The sequence below is a fragment of the Gymnogyps californianus genome, chromosome 5 (genome assembly GCF_018139145.2).
Source record: "Gymnogyps californianus isolate 813 chromosome 5, ASM1813914v2, whole genome shotgun sequence".
In the NCBI taxonomy this organism is placed as follows: Eukaryota; Metazoa; Chordata; class Aves; order Accipitriformes; family Cathartidae; genus Gymnogyps; species Gymnogyps californianus.
Genome location: NC_059475.1, coordinates 2,227,800 through 2,248,062, shown reverse-complemented (window position 1 = coordinate 2,248,062; position 20,263 = coordinate 2,227,800). Strand labels below are relative to the sequence as shown.

At 45.6% G+C, this 20,263-nt stretch overlaps 1 protein-coding gene across 1 annotated transcript; it reads left to right on the top strand.

Annotated features, from left to right (window-relative positions):
• The first annotated feature begins 448 nt into the window (after window positions 1-448).
• FADS2 (fatty acid desaturase 2) lies at window positions 449-19,772 on the top strand. The gene is made up of 12 exons (XM_050897219.1): window positions 449-801; window positions 7,253-7,363; window positions 8,821-9,018; window positions 9,479-9,580; window positions 10,526-10,651; window positions 12,916-12,976; window positions 13,465-13,541; window positions 13,735-13,832; window positions 15,467-15,563; window positions 17,122-17,201; window positions 18,225-18,350; window positions 19,700-19,772. The coding sequence occupies exons 1-12, from the start codon at window positions 595-597 to the stop codon at window positions 19,749-19,751; spliced, it is 1,335 nt and encodes a 444-aa protein (XP_050753176.1). The 5' UTR covers window positions 449-594; the 3' UTR covers window positions 19,752-19,772.
• Window positions 19,773-20,263: the final 491 nt, after the last annotated feature.

The following is a 20,263-nucleotide window of genomic DNA, read 5'->3' as shown; positions in this document are numbered from 1 at the left end:
TCCCACGGCCCCCGCGGCGGGGGGGAGCGGGCGGCGGCGGCGGCGGCGGTGCCCCCGCGGGTTCGCGGCCCGGCCTGGCCGGCAGCCGGCTTCTCGCTTCGAAAGATCGCCCAGGGCCAATGGCAGGGACCAGCTCGGCGGCGGGAGGGCCGGGATTGGTGCAGGAGCTCTGCTGATCCCTGTGGAAACCTCATCGGTACTGAATGGAGGAGGATGCTGGAGGGGGGAGGAGGAGGATGCGGGGGGGGAGGATGCTGGGGGGGGGGGGGGGGGGGGGGGGGGGGGAGGGAAGGGGCCGAGCTTCCCAGAAAACAGGGCTATGTGCGAGGAGAAAGTGCATCAGTACGGGGAAAACCAGCCTAGGGGGCACTTCCGAGCAAGCGACGGAGCGGAGAGATTGCAAGGGCCAGGCAGCGAGAGACAAAGAGAAGGGAGGACATGAGCGAAGGCAAAGGGAGAGAACAGAGGATCAGCTGAGTTAAATCACGCAAGAAAAGCTCTTCCCCTCCGGCACATCCCTCAGAAGTGCAGGGACAGGTTCCCCCACCCCCCACCCCCCTCTTTGGGCAAGAAGACAAAGAAACAAGTGGCCCCATGGGGAAAGGGGGTGAGAAAGGAGGGGAGTCGGGGGAGCCGGAGGCGCAGATCCGCTTCTACACCTGGGAGGAGATCCAGAAGCACAACCTGAGGACGGACAAGTGGCTGGTGATAGAGCGAAAGGTTTATAATGTCACCAAGTGGGCATACAGACACCCGGGGGGTCAACGAGTGATCAGCCACTGCGCCGGCGAAGATGCCACGGTAAGGACCCACGCACAGACACACACGCGGCTGCCTCCCAGCTCCCATCGGCAACCTCTGACAGGTCCTTGCCTTCCTGGTGGTTACTGAGAAGTGAGCCAGCTTTTGGGCTGTCTGCCTCTCCTCTCCTCCCCCCCCCCCCCCCCCCCCCCCCAATCTCTCTAACACCTACTGTGCACCCAGCTCATCTCTTTCGCTGCTTTTAGGAGCGAAAAGGTTGGTCCGAATTGATGCAGCTCCTTGGCAATCAACTCCGTTGAGCCATGGCAATTCGCGGCATCTGGAAGATTGGTTGGTAGAGATTGCTCGGCTCTGCTTGAGTCCTGCTGTTTTGTCTTTGTCTCTTGTTTGTGCTGTGCCTGGAGCTCTGAATTCACGAGCAAAGTGTCTCAAGTCTTCCCCTCTTCACTGGGTAGCTTATGACATGCAGAGTCACAGCAGCCGAGCACAAGAAAGGGTTAACGAGAGGCCAGTCTGTGTTTCAAAGTTGCTTCTGTGAGGAGGGTGAGCTTGAGGCTTTGAAACAAGGAGCTTTTTAGCTTTTTCCCCAGGAGAGAATTCTCTAGAGAATTTAGTTACAGGTTTCTACAGAAAAGAAAAAAAAAAAAAAGAAAGAAAACCATTTGCTGCTGCTCCTGCACTTCATAGCTGGGTTCAGCTACCTCTCATGTTTCAGCAACTTAAAAAAAAACAAAACCAAACAAAAACAAACAAACAAACAAAACCAACCTTGAAAAAGGAACAAATTGCCTCAGAGATTGTTGTCTGCGGTTTCCCTCAAAGCCACCTTCTTCAGAAGTGCATCCAGAGAGCATGTGCTCTCCCCAGGGCATTAGCCCATAGTTAATAAAATTTAAACTGCCTCAGAGCTTTTCCGAATATGTGCATGGTAAGCAGTAGGAGAGACCAAAGCTGTAATATTAACTGTTCGTCTCCCACGGCTCTTAACACCTTAGCAAGGAGCAGGCTCTGTGTGGCGGAATGAATTGGCAAGAATTAACCTTTCCTTTCCATCCGTCTCCATTTCCCTGTGGTCTGTGGTTATTTTCCATTCTTTTCCTTGAAACACTGGGATGTGTTTTGGTGTTCCTGTCCCCTTCCAATAAATCCTCTGAATGAATAGCTTTCTCCCTCAAAAAGATGGGCCAGGTTTTACTTTCAGCTGCTTAAATGCAACCAAAGGAGTTTGACTCCTATCCCTAAGAATTTAACTCCAGTATCTCCACTAGAAACCAAAAAGCATCTGCTACTGCATTTGTCTCGAATCCTTACAAGGGAGACTGAAACACAGGTTTGTGATTCTGCTGGTCCTCCTCCCACCTCCCCAGCGTACATTGCATTCCACTATACTCAGAGCATGCTCCATGAAGGCATGGTGTTAAGAACGCTCTGAAATTGTTCATCACTGCTCTGAGCACTAAAACAGAATTGGCATCTGGTTTCCAGCTTCCCTGTGGTGAATAACAGTTTACTGCCAAAAAAATCTCTCTCTCATTCAGGGTGAGAAAGCCTTGGCCTTGACCATGTCAAGGCTTAACTAACAAGTTTCATTCTGTGTTGCAAGATATCGCAACCGGAAGAGTTTAGGAGGAGGAAAAGGTAATGATAAAAATTCAGTTTAACACGTTTACATTCCTAGTTCATACATGGCTTCCATCTTTCTCAGATTCTCCTTAGCACCACATGTAGTTAGGACCTCCAGTCTGGCAAGCATGCACCAAAGGAACCTCCACATCTTGTCCGTTTATCTTGGACCAATCCTCTAGAGGATCGTGTGTATCCATCTACCACAAGCTGCCCACTGACACACTCACTGAACTCCACATCTGTGCCAGGCCACCCTAAAGATACCCTGCTTGGTGATGTGGAAGCTAATTCATCTCAGGATGCTCACAAGACAGCTAACTGAGAAGCTTCCATGACAGCTGGTATGTTCAGCGTGCTCAGCTCATGCCGGGCAGGTTAGGAGCGCCCAGGCTAGCTTACGCACAAATTTCCCCTGCAGGTACTAACAACACCGAGCGTTCATTCATTTTAGGCCATGCTTTAACATCCTGAGACAGCATACTAGTGTGGGACAACCTGTTCTGGTATCACATCATGCACAGTTGCCTTCAGAAAATGAAGGCAAGAGTATGCAAGGGCACCTGGCAGTCTCTCTGTTTCAGAGATGTTCAAGGATGTGAAAGAACGTCCTTGTACTGGCTGCACTAAGCACTTCCAATGCTCAGGTACAGTTCATACCTCAATAATACGAAGCTTTTTTCACCAAAAGCAGCTGGAATAATTCCCACTCACCCACTTCCCAGAAGACACTTCAGTTTATTTGGCCAGTAGACCACAAAGTTGGGAGGTCGGGTGTAAATGTCACATGGCACTTCCCAGAGACTATCTTTTGCCTTTTGCTTTTTATATCTCCTCTAGTACAGAACTGAGGACAATTCCAAAGTTCAGGTAGTATCTTACATTCGGGACCTCTTAGTAAAGAAGATGCATGAGATATAGCTAATAAAAAAGCAATCCTTCCATCACTGTAGCTGTCTGTCTGACGATGGTAAGTGTATTCAGGAGATGTTATTCTCTCTCCTGCTTGGCGGCTATACTGAAAAAGCCCATTCTCTACATATGCCAATGACATATACGTGTATTACTTCTCAGTGAAGGTAAAACTTTCCTGCTGCCAGTATTTCCTTCATGGCATAGGCTTGCGATAGCAGTCAAGTGGCAGATAGGTAGTGTAGTTTTGAGTAACAACTGTGTTTTGACATGCATGATTGCATTTCTGACCGGTTCCAACCTTTACTTTTCAGCCCATCCAGAAAGAAGTGAGGCTATTAAGTTCAGAGGCAGAGGAGAACTCTCCCTGGAAAAGTCATGACAGAGCATTTATAAGCGTGTTGAGAGAACAGGCTACTGGCAGGGAAGCCCCAGGTAGACAAAAATACCTTCTAGGTGGTCAGGCAGAAGCTCCTGTTCTGAGTCACCCCCCAATTAATACAACACAAATCAGTGAGATCTCCAGCACGGTGATCAGGCAGTACCCGGTCAGACCTCCAAAGACTTTTTTTTCCCTATTTATTTAAACAATATTGAGTCAACATTCTTTAATGTTTCTTATGTGTTCACCCTCTCCCTCCTTCCCCTTCTTCCCCTTTTTTCGCCCAAAATTGCAAAACCTTGCAGCAGGTACAGTCAGCTATTTGCTTCCCCACTCATTCTGCTCTTCCCTCTTCTGTCACATCATCTGCAAATTGTACCAGGGAAGGAAACTAGCAACCAGACTTAACATTTCAGTGACACATTTATGGGTCCAAGAGCTGAAAATGCTACAATAACTGAAGCACTAGTGAAAAAGGCTTAAGGCTGGTCTGCTACCCCTTGTAACCTTGGGCAAGTCAGTCCTTGAGTGTATCATCCCCTCTGTAGAAGGGAGAGGACAGTATTTCTTAACCTCAGATGGGCTGTGAGGATAACACCAGAGAGGGTGAAGTATGCAGAAATTATGGGAAAGCAAATTAAATTCCTCAAATTAGAGAAGGAAGCTGATGATTCAGGACAAGTATTTCTGTGCATGGGAAACTCTAAACTGTCTGCAGCACAGGGCTCTAGAAAGAGCTTTGCTGGTCCTAGAGTTTTACCTTCATTTTGGCACCAATAAAGTAACACCAGCGGCTAACCCAGTGCAGTCAAAAAGCACTGGTCTCACTCCTACTGGGATAAGTTTTGCCAGTGATGCAGTCCTCATGAGTGGACCTGGACAAATTGATCCAAACTTCCCCCTGGGGTAACAGGAATCACTTTGTCCCTGAAACTGGTTGCAAAAGGGGATAGTTTGGGCACTTTGGTACTGACATGAGAGCTGAGCTGAGAGTAACTAGGAAATTCTGGTGCTTTACAGAAGAAGTGCACCTCAGTTTCATTTCTGGCATTTTGGTTTGCCTCCCCCATTGAAATAATTTCGCCCCTCCCCCTCCTTACTTCTTCCCCCATAGCCTCTGGCATTTTATGGCCTTTATAATCTTTAAATCATTCCACAGAGTTTTATTTCTCTCCCGCACCTAGCTCATCTCCCCCCTGCTCCCCCCCGCCCAATGCTGCATCTCTAACTTCTCATATATCATTTCTTTAACTTCAAGTTAAATGCCTCAGATCAACTTTCACTTTCTCTCCTTATATGCCTCCCACAGCAAAACTTCTATGGTCAGAGTATTATTTTAAAGCTCAATCCAAAGTCTTGGAATCAGGTGAAAGTTTCTATTGATTTTGGTGGACTTTGGGACCAAGGTTGTTGGCTGGTATTTTTGAACACCAGAGCTAGATTTCTGATGGAGGTCAACTCCCAGAAGGGTCACCTGGACACAGTGAGCACTTTCCAGTCTGACCTTTCTGTTTAGAGCCAAAAGTAGAGATTTTAGTTGGTCCCTACTATTGTTAGGCAATGGGACAAAGGTGGAAAGGCTGAAGCGTGGTACTCCTGACTTCTATTTTTGACTGTTTTTTCTGTAGCTGGTTGGCTGGGAAAACCAGGGGAGAGCACGAATGCAGTCCCTCGCTACCACAAATCGTGCCCCACGTTGGGTGCCAAAAAGGACTGGCGTGGTTTAACCCCAGCCGGCAACGAAGCACCATGCAGCCGCTCGCTCACTCCCCCCACCCAGTGGGATGGGGGAGAGAATCGGAAAAAAAACCCCAACCCTCGTGGGCTGAGATAAAGACAGTTTAATAGGACAGAAAGGAAGAAAATAATAATAATAATAATAATAATAATAAAAGAATTAGAATATTCAAAACAAGTGATGCACAAGGCAGTTGTTCACCACTCACCAACCGATGCCCAGTTAGTTCCCGAGCAGCAAGCTGCCCCTCCTGGCCAACTCCCCCAGTTTATATACTGGGCAAGACATTATATGGTATGGAATATCCCTTTGGCCTGTCCTGGCTGTGTCCTCTCCCAACTTCTTGTGCCCCTCCAGCCTTCTTGCTGGCTGGCCATGAGAAGCTGAAAAATCCTTGACTTAGTAGAAACACTACTTAGCAACAGCTAAAAACATCAGTGTGTTATCAACGTTATTCTCATACTAAATCCAAACCATAACACTATACCAGCTACCAGGAAGAAAATTAACTCTATCCGAGCCGGAACCAAGACAGTAGGACGTAGGTAGACAAAAACATGTGGAAAGGGGAAGGAGTACAGCAAAAGAAAAGCCAGGCAAACTCATGAATGCCAGGATCAAAAAGACTCTAAAAATAAGGCATTGTCCTTCCATGTTAGAAGAAGACTTAAAAATATGTAAGAAAAATATTATTCCAGCTGAGTTTCCTGCTTTTCCAGCCTCAGGAGTATACGGGATAGGATTTATTTCATAAGTTCCCTCAACATTGAGTTTCATCCCTCAATTAGATTCTGCTGCTGAAACTTAACAAGCTATTTATGTCTATTATCACATGTTGGAGAGACTTCAATAAAATGTACCCAACATTTAAGACGTATTGAACACAAAACATGCAAGCAGTCTCACAAAAGATTAATGGGCCTCTTACGGGGACAAGCAGCCATATACCACAGCGCAGTAGAACTGACAAGAAGTCTTATCACATGTATTGATAACTGTCAGGTTTTCAAGACCATTAAACTCCTTAGCATATTTCAGAGTAACGAATAAAGTTGCTTTTTGATATAAGTGCTTTTTTGAATAGGGTCCTAGCCACTACAAAGTTTGATAGCAAGCACTTTGAAGCAATTGCTTAAAGTTCTGGTATACAACCAAGTTTTTGGTATGGTTCCTTTCTAAGGCATTTTACTTGGACTTGCATGGAGATAGAATCATCTCTGTATCTAGAATATGGTTCTAGAATAAAGAAGAGTCAAGATAGCATTCAGTTACTCATCTTCTAGAACAAAAAGAGAAACACAGTCTCCAAAATGAAGAGTCACCACTTTTTGCTCAGCTGTGTTAGTGCTTTGGGTTTGGCCAAAACATCCAGTAATATTTTTAATGTCTGCAGTCATGTCCAGGTTCAGTCACCACAGTCACCCTCTCCTTCGAATTGCCTCCAGACAGCAGACTTTCAAAGGGTATTTATATCCTAGCGGGGATTTGCACAAATTCCTCTCTGCCTACCTTCTAAGGGAATCAACAGGATTTAGGTATTTAGTTGCTTAGAAAAAATTTCTTGAGGTGCCTTTCACCATATGTCTAGATGGCATGCCAGATCTCACCATTCGCTTGCTACTAGAGAAGCAAATTCATCAGCCTCTAGCAGAAGTACCGCACTGAACAGCGATCACAGAGGTGGAAGTCAGGCTGGCATCCCTCTTTCACAGTAACATGGCAGGGACGACTGCAGAGAAGGACAGTGCTGGAGATGATGGATGGGAATGACATCATGAGTAGGAAGCAACAGCTTACTTCTGAATCTCACACAGTTACTCATATTTCCACTCCAGGATGCATTCCAGGCCTTCCACATCAATCCCACCTTGGTGCAAAAGTTTCTCAAGCCATTACTTATTGGAGAGCTTGCTCCAGGGGAACCTAGCCAGGACCGAGATAAAAACGTGAGTATTTGTTTCTGAGCTGGAGTTTATGATGGGTATGTTCCATCATTTTTTTCCTCTCGGGATGTCCTCCAGGTCAAAGGCAGGCAGATTATAAAGGTCTCTTCGCTACAGGCAGCTCCACAGAGGGAGAATACTCAGTATCTGAACACCTCCAGGTAGCAATGTGCACATCCCAGTATAGGTCAAACTGTGTGTGGGAGGGAGACGACACATTCAGAATGGCTGTACAAGCCTTTCCTTTCCCACAGAGCCACCAGCAGCTCTGTCTATGGTAATCATGTCCCATTTCTAGCAGCCCATTCCAGGTGCCCAGGCTGGACTGACCCCCTACTGAAGGGAAATGTGAGCTGAGGCATGTGGACTGGGAAATGAGCACCAGCTCTTGTGACTGGTGTCCCTTCTGCTATTCCTTCTCTGGTGACCGAGCTCTAAAACACAAATCATCGCTTGCCTGTTACAGGGGAAGGAGAGGAGTGGGCAAAGAAGTCTGAAAAGACTTCCAAACAAGTTGCTCACCACCTCAACAAGACTTGACTCTCTTTCACCGTTTGCTCTGCAGCTCCCTTTAACAGATTACTCCCAGGGAAATACCTCTTTGAGACTCAAACTGGCTTATCCTGCTGAGCCCAGTACCAGCAAAGCTCTGGAGAGCAGCCACGTTTGTGCCATGCGTGGCACGAGCAGTAGGTACCTATGGGTGAAGTGAACTAGATGTCTCATTTCGGTGGCTGTTCTTAAGGAGCAGCAACCCAGCAAGTACCTTTTCCAGCCACTCGGCATCCTCAGGGCAGCTCTGTATCCCTCCCAGACAGTCCGTTCATTCATTATTCAGGCACAGTGCATGGCATGACTAGCTCTTGCCACGAAACTCAATCCTGTCCCGTTGTTTGTGACTGGCCATGATTATGATATATCTGTATCACTCACAATAGACGAGACGATGCTAACCCGCATTAACCCGGGAATGCTCTTCATGAATGATTGCACAGTAGCTGACCCACATATTAAATCGGTGACGGGTGCTCTGATATTCGGTACTCATCATCAGAGCTCTGGAATTATGCATAAGTAATAGGACTGAATTATCTCCTTCTCCAGCTGCCTCTTTAATACTTGTAAAGCTCATTCAGATGAGAATCATCAGCTGATGTAACTCTCAACAGAGCCTGGTAGTGCCGCTGATTCAGAGCAGCAGGCTTGAATTACTCTCCTAGCTCAAGGTGCAAAAGGTCAGGATGTGGGCTCAGACCAGCCAGGATGTTTATTCATAGCAAAGTGCTACGAAAAGCTAGAATAGAGGGTGAATATGGAGGCAAGTCCTTCCTTACTTGTGGAGTAGCCAACCAATGCAAGAAACAGCCAAGGTCCTTAGTATGGAACATGGCCTTCCTTCCTCAGACACATTCAGACTTACTTATAAGCTGCATACTGTGTCTTGCATGTCTCTTTTGCAGTCTCAGCTGGTGGAGGATTTCCGGACCCTGAGGAAGACAGCAGAGGACATGAACTTGTTCAGAGCAAATCCTTTGTTCTTCTCTCTTTACTTGGGCCATATTATTGCAATGGAAGTTTTGGCTTGGTTAATGGTTTCATACTTCGGTACTGGCTGGATCACAACTCTCATCCTCGCCTGCATCCTTACGGCTTCCCAGGTGAGAAATAGTAGACACAAAGCATACCGGCTACGCAAATCACTCAGAAGGCGGCCAGCATGCGCTGAACTTTTCATATGAGATTAATTACCAGTGCAAAACATTCACACCAGTGAAAAATATTCACAACATACCTGCCACTGTGGTGCCTTCTGGCCACCCCTACCCACTGCTGATTGTGGCTCACATATTTTTCTCACCTCTTTGGCCTTTCCTTCCACATGTTGGTGGACTTGGTAGTGTTAGGTTTACAGTTGGACTTGATGATCCTAAGGGTCTTTTCCAACCTAAATGATTCTATGTTCCCCTCCAGAATGAAAACAGATCTTCACCTTCTCACTTCAATTAATTCCCTCTCTTCCTCACACTCACAACTTGCCTTCTATCACCACTTGCTTTTGTGCTTAGCTCTGATTTCAAGCAGCTTTCTAACAAACAACTTGATTTCCCTTCATCCCAGGCGCAGGCAGGGTGGCTGCAACATGATTTTGGACATCTCTCTGTCTTTAAGAAGTCTTCCTGGAACCACATCGTCCACAAGTTTGTCATTGGACACCTGAAGGTAAAGGACATTATGGACCGAGGGCACTGTGGAAACAACTGCAGTCACTTTGACTATGTTAAAGTAGGAAACTGCAGCTCTAAGGCTTTCCACAGTGAGCAGATGCACAGAGGAGAAGTGAGTGAGCATTGCACATGGAGCTGTTGTGCAGAAGAGATAAGAGACCGTAATCATAGCTGTTACAGAACACGGTAGTTCCACAAGCTTCAGTGGAACCACACCAATTTATAGCAGCTGAGGACAAAGCTTATTAAATTGCATAAAACCCTATTTTAACATCCTGTCATATTTTCACCATGCACTCCACTAAGGTATAATATCTTTCAAATGTCCCATCCTGCTACATCCCATCCATTCAAGGAGCCTTCAGAACTTCTATCGTGGGTAAGGTCCAGTGCAGTCCAGGCATTTCAGCATCCACCTGCAGTAGGAACTTATAGAGGGTAGGACATAGCTTTGCCCCTTCTCCCAAACCCGCTTCGTCTTGCCTGGTTCCTCACAGGCACAGGCAGTAGAGGGAAACCAGTATAATAGTAAGGCAGCAAGAGGGTTTAGTGGTGGACTTGGTAGTGTTAGGTTAATGGTTGGACTTGATGACGTTAAAGGTCTTTTCCAACCTGAATGATTCTATGATTCCATGATTCAGCTACTAATAACAACTTCACATGTGGGAAGACACGGTGACATGCAACTCAGAGTATATTTATTCCCTGTTCTTTCAATATGGATGATCCTTAGCGAGGGCAAACCAGCCCTCTGAAACCAGCAGTCTCATAGCAACTGCCAGCTTAGCCACTTACTGCCTATTGCTGTTTCAAAAGCAAATAACAGTTTGGCCGTAATCTGAGTTGCACTGGTTTAGTTTATATAAATGAATCAGTAATCCTACCATGAGAGGAACTGTAGTTTCCCATGGATGAACTCCTTGTTCTTGTATCTGCCCAGGGTGCCTCTGCAAACTGGTGGAACCATCGTCACTTCCAACACCACGCCAAGCCCAACATATTCAAGAAGGACCCAGATGTGAACATGCTGCATATTCTTGTCCTCGGAGATACGCAGCCTGTTGAGGTAAGGCAAAGTGGGTAAAACATGGAAAACCATTGTCCTCAAGGGCTTCAGAGAATGCTTGTGCAAAACCAGGAGCTGGCTAGTATTGGTAGACATGATTTACACAGTCAAGACTTCCAGGAATGCTAAAAAAGGAAATGCTTCATCCAGGGATTTAATCTGTCTGTGTTGTCTGACAGGAGTTTGGCCACCACACCCTCCCAAACCTTGGGCTGGAGAGCAAGACTGGCTATATAATTCCCTATCCATTTCCTATACTGACCACAGGAGAAAGTGTTTTGGGGTAGCTTTGGAAAAGCAGCGAAGATGGGATTGGAAAGAAAGTAGAAAGCCGTTAAAGACAACTTCATCCTGCTGGCTTGAAATATCAACGTGAGGGGAAAATATGGTGTTCCTCAGTACTTCATCAAGAACATTTCAAACCTGATCTTCCACTTCCACAGAAAATATCTTCCAATATTAGTCAATCCAGCTGTCCCCCAGACAATCCGTACAAGGTCCTCTCCACTGAAGCCTTTGCCATGCAGTTGAGGGGATATTGCTTGCATAAGCAATACTTTTTTACTGTCTTACATTAACTACGTACTGACATGCTGCACATGAAATAACAGGCTATGTTAGGGGATTTTAATTCAATTTGTCCTTCTAGAGCCAAAATATTTATGTCTACTGTATAAAAACCTACACAAAGGACTTAAACCATGTACCATCCTTGGTCTTTTTTAGAATGGAACAAGGATTTCTAGTTCTAAAAACAAAAAGCAAACCAAAGAAAACAAAGAAACATCTGCAGCAAGTACAACGCAGGGGAATACAACATTAAAAAGTTAATGGTTTCTCAGCCAGCTTTTATACTATTGAGAAAGTAACTCCAGATACATGTAGGGGACAATCATACTGGTATATGGACATGTATAGAGAATGTCTTGCACACACAGAATTTTCAAGAGGCAGAAGGGCACTTATATATGACTAGAATGAAAGTCTTCTCCTGGGGTATAAAAAAGCCATTATCTAGAAGATGTAAATCAGTACTATGCTCTTAAATGTGTGGGTACAACCCATTGGAAAATCTTGTGCCTGATAACTGGGTTTAAAAGCAGACTGTGGTTCTACGACTTAAAGGAAAAACTAAGAATGTAAACTTTTATGACAACAACAAAAACTGGATCTCCCTCCTACAAAACATCTGAAATATTAGGCCAGCATCAGTCTATCCCAATACTCTTTCACACTTGTATATAATCCTGTTCCAGATGACAGGCTTTCAGAGTTCAGACCAGAGTGAATGATGTGGCTGATTTATTGATGCTACAAGACTTACCTTCATCGGGAAGTTGCTATGCTGGAAGCAAAAATGAAAGTTCACAGCAATCCAGATTCTCCATGCGTTAGCTGCTTGTGTGAACACTCCTGGAGCTCAAAAGAGACACTTCTGTATAGCTCTAGATATTTCACTACAGAGATGAGGTTAGGACACCAGATGTTCTTGGCTCTCTCTTTTCACTGGAAAGAAACGGGCACCTGCAAAAATGCAACAATCCAAGGTCCGAACCTGTGTTTGGAGAAACTTCTCTGCATCTGCTCTCTGTAGGTGGACCACAGTGATACAGGAATCAGTGCAGGATAGCTCTCAGTGACAGCACTCTATTTCCTATCACTTACATGTCAAACTAGTGACACAACATTCTAGATTTAAACACGTCTGTGTGACTTGCCGTACTAACAGCTAAGGACCGCGCTAATTTTCCCACTGTTGGTAAAGTAAGCTTTTACAAGACCTGGCTAATGGCAGGAGTTCATCGGGGCTGATAGCTGCAGTAGTCAAAAAGGATCAATGGTTGGGACATTTTGCATGGAAGACTACCCAAGGATCATCGTCTTGCACTGGCATCCCGTGTAGTGACTTACCAAAGGTCAGACTTTATGCCTATCATCGCATTTGTATTGGTAATGATGGAGATGATAGCAGCTCTTATCACAGCCACAGGCATGGCAGAAGGTGGAGAAATGCATTAAAATGCCATCAGGCTCTCAAGTAAACAGAAATTATCTGAATGTCAAGCCAGCAGACTTTAAAAAGGAATTTACATCTAGCACAATTACAAAGTCAAGATATTTAACCGTACCAAAACACTTTTTACCTGGTGGTGGGAATTTAGTCAAAACTCTCCAGTCAATAAGTAAAGAAGTATTGCAGAGAATCTTCTCTTACATGTGAGTGTCATAATCCAAACCTGAGCTTTCTCCTCTGTGTCCTGCAGTATGGCAAGAAGAAGCTGAAGTACCTACCTTACAACCACCAGCACGAGTACTTCTTCCTCAGTGAGTATCTGCCCTGCACTCTTCCTTTTTCCCTGTATGCCAGTTGACCTTTCCAGCCCCTACTGTGTTAGCAGAGCAACTCCTTAAGTCTCAACTCATCCTACCCTTCCTCAGGACCACCATCCCCTGTGCAGGTCCCAAAATCAGTTCAGTGTATTCTTCAGTGATATCCAAGCATCTTGAACGTTGCCAGCATGGCCACGTAAAGCAAGGCAAACAGCTGAGACTGGGAAATAACCTCTGTGTGAGAGGCTGTGCGGAAAAAATGCATGTTGCCAGTCAATGCTCTTTGGTAAGTCAAGATGAACCAGTGTGCAGCAGAGCCTCCTTTCTTCACAGAAAGGCAACCACCCCTCATCACCAGCACCTCACCTCTGTCACCAGTGCTAGGCAGCCTTTCCCTAGAACCGGTCCTAAATCAGCGGCTCACTCATGTCACACGCCTTTCCACCCCTCTGATGGCCAAAACATTTCCCTTTGCTTTGCAGTCTTCCCGCCTCTGCTCATCCCTGTGTATTTCCAAATCCAAATCATCTCGACCATGATCAGGCGCAGGTTCTGGGCGGTGAGTGAAATGTTCCCTCGATCTTTATGGGATCCGGCTGGCTTGTAAGAAATCACACATGAGTAGGGAGGGAGGCCAGTGGGCAGGGATCGCACTTTGCTGTATTAATTACCCAGCGCCCCTAACATCACCAGCAAGGACACGTTATATGAGATAGGCAAAGTGATGCCTAATGTCTTCTCTCTTCCCCTAGGACCTAGCCTGGGCCATCAGCTACTACATGCGCTACTTCATCACATACATCCCATTCTATGGCGTTCTGGGATCCCTGTCTCTCCTCACTTTTGTCAGGTAGGAGATAAAGGGCATCCCCGCTGCTCTGCCCTCCCTCCAGTGCCAGACGAACCAAGTCTCAGCTCTGCTGTGCCCCACAGGCCTTCCCTATTTAGGTTCTCTGCAGTCATTGACCTCACTGTGCGTTATCTTGGCTATTCCCACTGCTTCACTTTCCTCTTATCATCTCCCAGTTCTACCTCCCCGCAGCAGAGCTGGTTCTGGTGCTCAGCATCTTCCCCTGCCCGCATCTTCCCCTGCCCTTGTGATGGTCCAGCCAGGATTCTCCTTTCTTTCCTCGTTCCCCGTTCTCACATGCTGCCCAATCCCAACACATTTATGCATTTCTTTTCCACTTTGGTCAAGGCTGGACCTTTCCAGAGTGCCTCAGGCCACCCTCTTCCCAGCTTACTGGGAAGGTAATTCATGAGCCCTCCTGAGCACTGTACGTGCTTCCCCTGTAAGTGAAATGCTCACCACTTCTCCCAGTGTGGAAGACTGCATGGCCTGTACACTGGCTAGTACCAAAGGATGGCATTGAGTCCCACAGTCAGCATTAGTTTTAGGAAAACATTTCATCACAGTGAAAAACATTTCCTAAAAAAAAAATAATTCTTTTTTTGAGTAAAAAAAAATGGCAACAGATGTACAAAGACCATCCCAATATTAGAACTTTTGCCTCCACAAAATTGAATGTCACTGTTCATGACTTCAGTTTTCATAGTTTCAAAACACTTTGGACCTAAGGAAAAGAGGAGATTCAAAAGACATACATTTGTGTAAGTGCCTAGCCAACCTTTCAGTCTGAAATCAAGCTGAAAAACTTATGACAGCCGACCCATTATTTCCAAAACTTCCATATTTTGATTAAGCTAAAAGTGCAAGAAGAAAGGCAAAATTGCAGATTCAGATCATCTGCTCTTTCGGAAAACAAGCCTAAAGACTAGAACAAGGATGCTTCTGGACAACTACTTTGTCAACATACATCTAAGTCTCAGCATAGAGAAACTGCTTTGAGTAAAGAGAAGGAAGTGCATTTCTGTAGACTACTGTACAGGTGCTAAAAATGCAGTTATATACCATAAGCAATAAACAAGCCGCTCTAAAGCGATACCCAGCCTGGGGCAGAGTTAAGACTTATGGCAAAGGTACTGAGAGAGCAAAGGGAAGCTGGGAAGCTCCCGTGTGCTGAGCTTGACACCCAGAAAGCTAACACCAATGGGCAGGTGGATTTTGAAATTAATGTATATCCATCAAGCAACAGGAAAGATGAAAACGGTTCTGAGAATTTCTAAATCGGGGCTTGGTTTTTTTCAGGGAGTTGAATCATCTTGATTTACCGAAAGGCAAAAGTAGCATGAGAGATCAATCCACTTCTGAGGAAGAGGGAGAGGGATAGCCCAGTAGGATGTCCTCCTTTAATCATAATTGCCTTAGTCCCAGAGATATAAAGAGGGGAAGGGAAATTCATCATAGAAGTGATTCTCTCTGGTTTCCATAGAAAGGGAGGTACTTACTTCAATACCTCAGAGAAATACTTTCCTCACAGGTTGCGTCTCCTGCGGCTGCCTGTAAACCCCACTCTATTTATTTACCTCATATCCCGATCTGCAATATAAATTGTCATGCTTTTTGCCTGTTTGTTTTTGAAGGTTTCTGGAGAGTCACTGGTTTGTGTGGGTCACTCAGATGAATCACATTCCAATGGAAATTGATTGTGAGAAGCACAGAGACTGGCTTAGCTCTCAGGTAACTGGGAGGGGAAAGAATACCCCTGACTCACCCCAAAATGGATTAGAAATCTACTCAAAGAGCAGATGGGTTACCACTATCCCCAGGTCCTAGTATATGGTCTCTGTCCGTGACCCCTCCCATACAGACGTTCTCCCCAGAACCAGCAGTGCTGAGTCAAGACATGGAAATCCAAACTTCTATAATTAATTTGACAATCAAAAGGTTCCTTCAGATTTGAGGCAGTATCAGGTTCAAGAAGCATGATTTGGCTTTCCTGTGTGGTGTATTTTGGCGTATACATATGAGCAAATAGAAGAGCCCCAATGATAATCAAAGCTGAAGAGAGAGCTCAATATATTTCTAAAGTTTATATTTCAGCAATAAGGACTGAAATGAAAACCAGCTGCTTTCTAAATATTTTTAACGCCTGGTCAGACAAATCCACCGTGCTGAAAGGATACCTCTTATTTACAGTGGTCCAAGTCCTGTTCAGACCTAGAGGAGAATGAGAGCAACTTTGACACTGGCCATATGAATTAGGTATAACTGAGCTGAGAGCAGCAATCTCATGTGTTAATTAGTACAATTAGTACTTGTAGTTGTTAATGGGGCCTTGAAGGAGAGCTTTCAAAGTCTGACAGTCGATTTCTCTCCCTTGTGCTAAGAACACTAAAGCACTAAAAAAAAAAAGTGCTAAAAGCCCTATTCAGGAAAGCACCTAAGCATTTGTTTTAAGTTAAGCATGTGAATAGATTCACTGAAGTGGTGGGAGCATTCAGATGTTCACCTTAAGCTTTTGCTTAAGCACTTCATGCAACTGGAATTTGTAAATAGAGGTAGCGAGCTTGTGAGAGTGAGAGATTTGGGGAGGGGGATTATAAGAGAGAGATGGAGGGGAGAGAGAGAAAATGTGTATAGATAGAGGGAGATAAGCCTCTTTGGCACTGATGTGGTTTTATGATGCATCTTGGGGGGTGTGAGGAGAGTATATCTCCTATGGTTACTATGTAGAAATCAGAGCTTAGCCAGTTCAGAGTGTAAAAGGATTTTAAGAAAGACTACCTAATTTTACAATCATTAACAGCAAGAGTAGCTAAGAAATATTTCCAGGATATTCAGACCTTGCACTTAAGGCAAACGGGGCAATAACCAGATGGGATGGGGAAAGCAGGCTTTCTGTGTCCATGCATTTTTCCTCCCCCATTTTCCACCTTGGTACTGTTGCTAACCATCTGGTCTTCGATGGGAGAGGCTGAGATTTAGGAGTCTATACTTGGACTGCTATGTGACTCGTCACCAAATGTCCACAAACTGCCTCCTTATATTGTCCCCTTTACCACCGGTCAAACCTGGGGAGACACGGTCAGCACAACAGTTGACAGTAAGCCCCGAAGGAGGATTTTAAAGCTCCCCTTGCTGCAACCAGCTATCTCAGCACGGCGGTCTTCTGCCCTCTGACAGCTCAGTAGTGCAGTAAGACGCGTATCGGCCCCTGCCACAGGCAAGGGGAGCTTCGTTCTGATTTTAGGGTGAGGCTTCGCTCATCTTCACCGCTGTTTTCTTGCGTTCGCAGGTGGCAGCCACCTGCAATATCGAGCAGTCCTTTTTCAACGACTGGTTCACCGGGCACCTGAATTTTCAAATCGAGCACCAGTGAGTATGGACCCAGCGTCATTTGGCCGTTACCAGGTTGTCACAACACTGGACTTGAGGGGAGGGAAAGTCTGCCAAAGGCGCATGTGTGGGATGGGGCAGGCTCTTTGGAGCACTACCATATGCCAAGGAAAGAGAGTCCCAGACTACTGGGGATCATAGTCTGCTTCTACTACATCTTTCTCTCTTGCTACCAAATACTTCAGCTTTCACTCTCACAATTTTAATTTGGGGTTTAATTAGGAGTCAGCAGTACGTATCTACCAGTGACAATGGCTATGGACTCAAATCCTAAGCTAACTGCTTGAACTTGGGTATCCATTTCGGAGATTTCCTCTCCCTGAAAGCACTTCAGTGTTTTATAGCGTGTGACAGCTGTGTGGGACTGCGTACGCTGCTGGGTACCGGGTTCCAGGAAAGATATTAAAACCAGGGCCATATGGAGAGTCTGTTGCCAGTGACAACACAAAATGTAAAAGAGACGGCTTTTAGGGTAAAGCTGACTGGTTTGGAAGTCAACTTAGGAAATCTCCATTGAACAGCACAGGGCAAGGCAATCCCAAATTCTTTTTTACCTGCTTCTCTGTTCCATGAGCTTCCAGAGGTGGGAAAGGGGGTCACCGAGAATTCAATTTGGCAAGAAACAATTAGTATTGCCCAAAGGAAATGGGCAGCCATCTCAGCAGACTGAGGCTGTTTCCTCGCTCCTGCTTCCCTCGTATTGCACTTGTAGCGTCCTCTCTTGCACGAACTGACTTTCATTGTCTTTCTTGAACACAGCTTTGTTTTGAGGCATGGCAGAGTGGCAGGAGAATCAATGCAATCAGTTTTCACAAGCCTCCTTGAAACAGAGGACTTTAAAGCGTGGGTATCTCTCTGTGCCGCTCTTTCTTTTGTCTGCTTCTACAGCTTGAGGAGAAGGCATTAATAATTAGCCCCTATGAGGAGGCAGACAGAGACGCCCATCCCTCGGGGTTAGTCTCTTGAGTTTTCTCAGGTTTGTTTTCTCTTTCTCTATTCAAGCCTGTTTCCAACAATGCCACGGCACAACTTCTGGAAGGTGAAACCTTTGGTGAAGTCATTGTGTGCCAAGTATGGAGTCCAATATGAAGAGAAGCCTCTTGGAAAAGCATTCGTAGACATCGTTGGGTAAGGTCCTTCTAGTATCATCTGCAGCTTGCAATTCATTGTTACGTGAACATCCTATATTTTCTAGCACAGAGAATTCAGGACGCTATAGACCCTTCAGAAATACCACGTCGATATGTTGTAATCTGGTGTCACTCGGTTAATAATCTTCATATCGCGGTCCAAGGAACACCTGCAGCAATGTTGACCCCCAGCAGAAATGACACAGCTCCACTGGCTTAGCGGACTAACGCCCGGTGACAACAGATGGGAAGCTGCTTCACGACATCATGGGGGAAGAAGCGACTGTCCCCCAGAGCAGCTTCTGCAACCAGAGCACTGCTATCAAAGTACCGAAGACTTAGCATTTAGATGGGTACTAACCCGATCTAATGGGGACCTTTTTTACAATACCTTCTTAAATGCTCTTCTGACAGCTGATGATTCTTGCTTTCAGGAGCTGGCAGCATATCTTCAGGCTGCAAACTGAGATGAATCAAAGGGGAACGAGTCGGGTTACAGCCCATGCTGTTTCCCATTTGAGCCCTGCCAGCAGCAAAGGGCTATTCCCCATAGACATAGTTGAAGCCTAGTCTAACAGTCCGTGTCAGGCAGACTCTGGGTTAACGTTTCTGTCTCAGTTACTCCAAGGGGAATAATTCATGACAGAGAACATGAGAAAGTATTCTGCAGGCCAGGGATCTCCACTCCCAAATGATTCTAAGCAAATGCAAATGAAAGCGGATTGGCCCCAACATGCAGAAGGGTTGAAAACTGTTTCGAAACCTCCTTTGGTCCTCTTATCCAATTAGCACAGAAAAATGCACGCAACACTGAGACCCGGTGGGGGTGATGCCCAGCATCCCACCATACAGAGCCCATGTCCCTAAACAAGTTCTCAGAAACCATCTCAGCAATTACTTGCCCTCCCAACAGAAGGATCATCTCTCGTAAACCATATAAAGCTACATTTCCAGCCTCCAGACCGCATTCTGTTTGTCAGAGGACTTTTGGGCCCAAACCAGCTTAGATCTGTCACATACTATTTGCGGAGCTGATGCAGATGGGAAATTCTGCAGGAGAATTCCTGGGGGAAGTGGGGAAACTCCTTCAGAGGTGCAATGTGGTCAGCCCAGGCAATTCTGCTCTGCTGTTTATTCAGGGCCAGAGGGACTACAGATAACACAGCGGGCATCAGGTGAAGTTCTTGCTCACTCTAGCTCTTCTTGCTATATCTGCTATACTGGGGAAAGACATTCGGTGTCCTAAGGATTCATATTCAAATTCGGTGACAGGCTTCTTTGTAGGAAAAAAATGATGGAGGCAAGATTCACATGCCAAACAACCTTCTCTTCATTTTCTTTCCACAGGTCCCTAAAGAAATCTGGAGATCTATGGCTGGATGCTTACCTCCATAAGTGAACATGAATCTTAATGGGGAGGTGTGAGTGACTGGGAGGGTTGGGGGGGTGCGTGGGGCGGGGGGGGGGGAAATCACACGTGTATCTTGTACGCTCAGATTTCAGTTTATATCTACGTGCACAGTTGGAGGGGAGTTTCCTGGCTTGTCAACTGCTACTGGTACGGGCTCAGGCAACCTGTTTAATACAGACAGATTTAAAATGTGGTTCAGAGGATGAAAAGCGATGCCACTATTGCACAAAACGGAAGGTTGGGAGAGGATGGAGAGAAGGAGTGTTTAAAAAAAGGGGCATTAATAGCCGACCTTGACCTTCTCTTCACAAGATTCATTCTAATTCTACCTAAACCACACAAGCCCCTGATTCACAGACACATAAGAGTTGTTAGGCTTCAGTGAGTATTTCCAACCCAAGGATACCCCCAGTCAGCTTATGCCTCTGTCTTCTTTCCCACGTTTGTGTAAAAGAGGAGCTCAGCACAGAGTTTCATTTTGTTATCAAGGAAAAAAATAA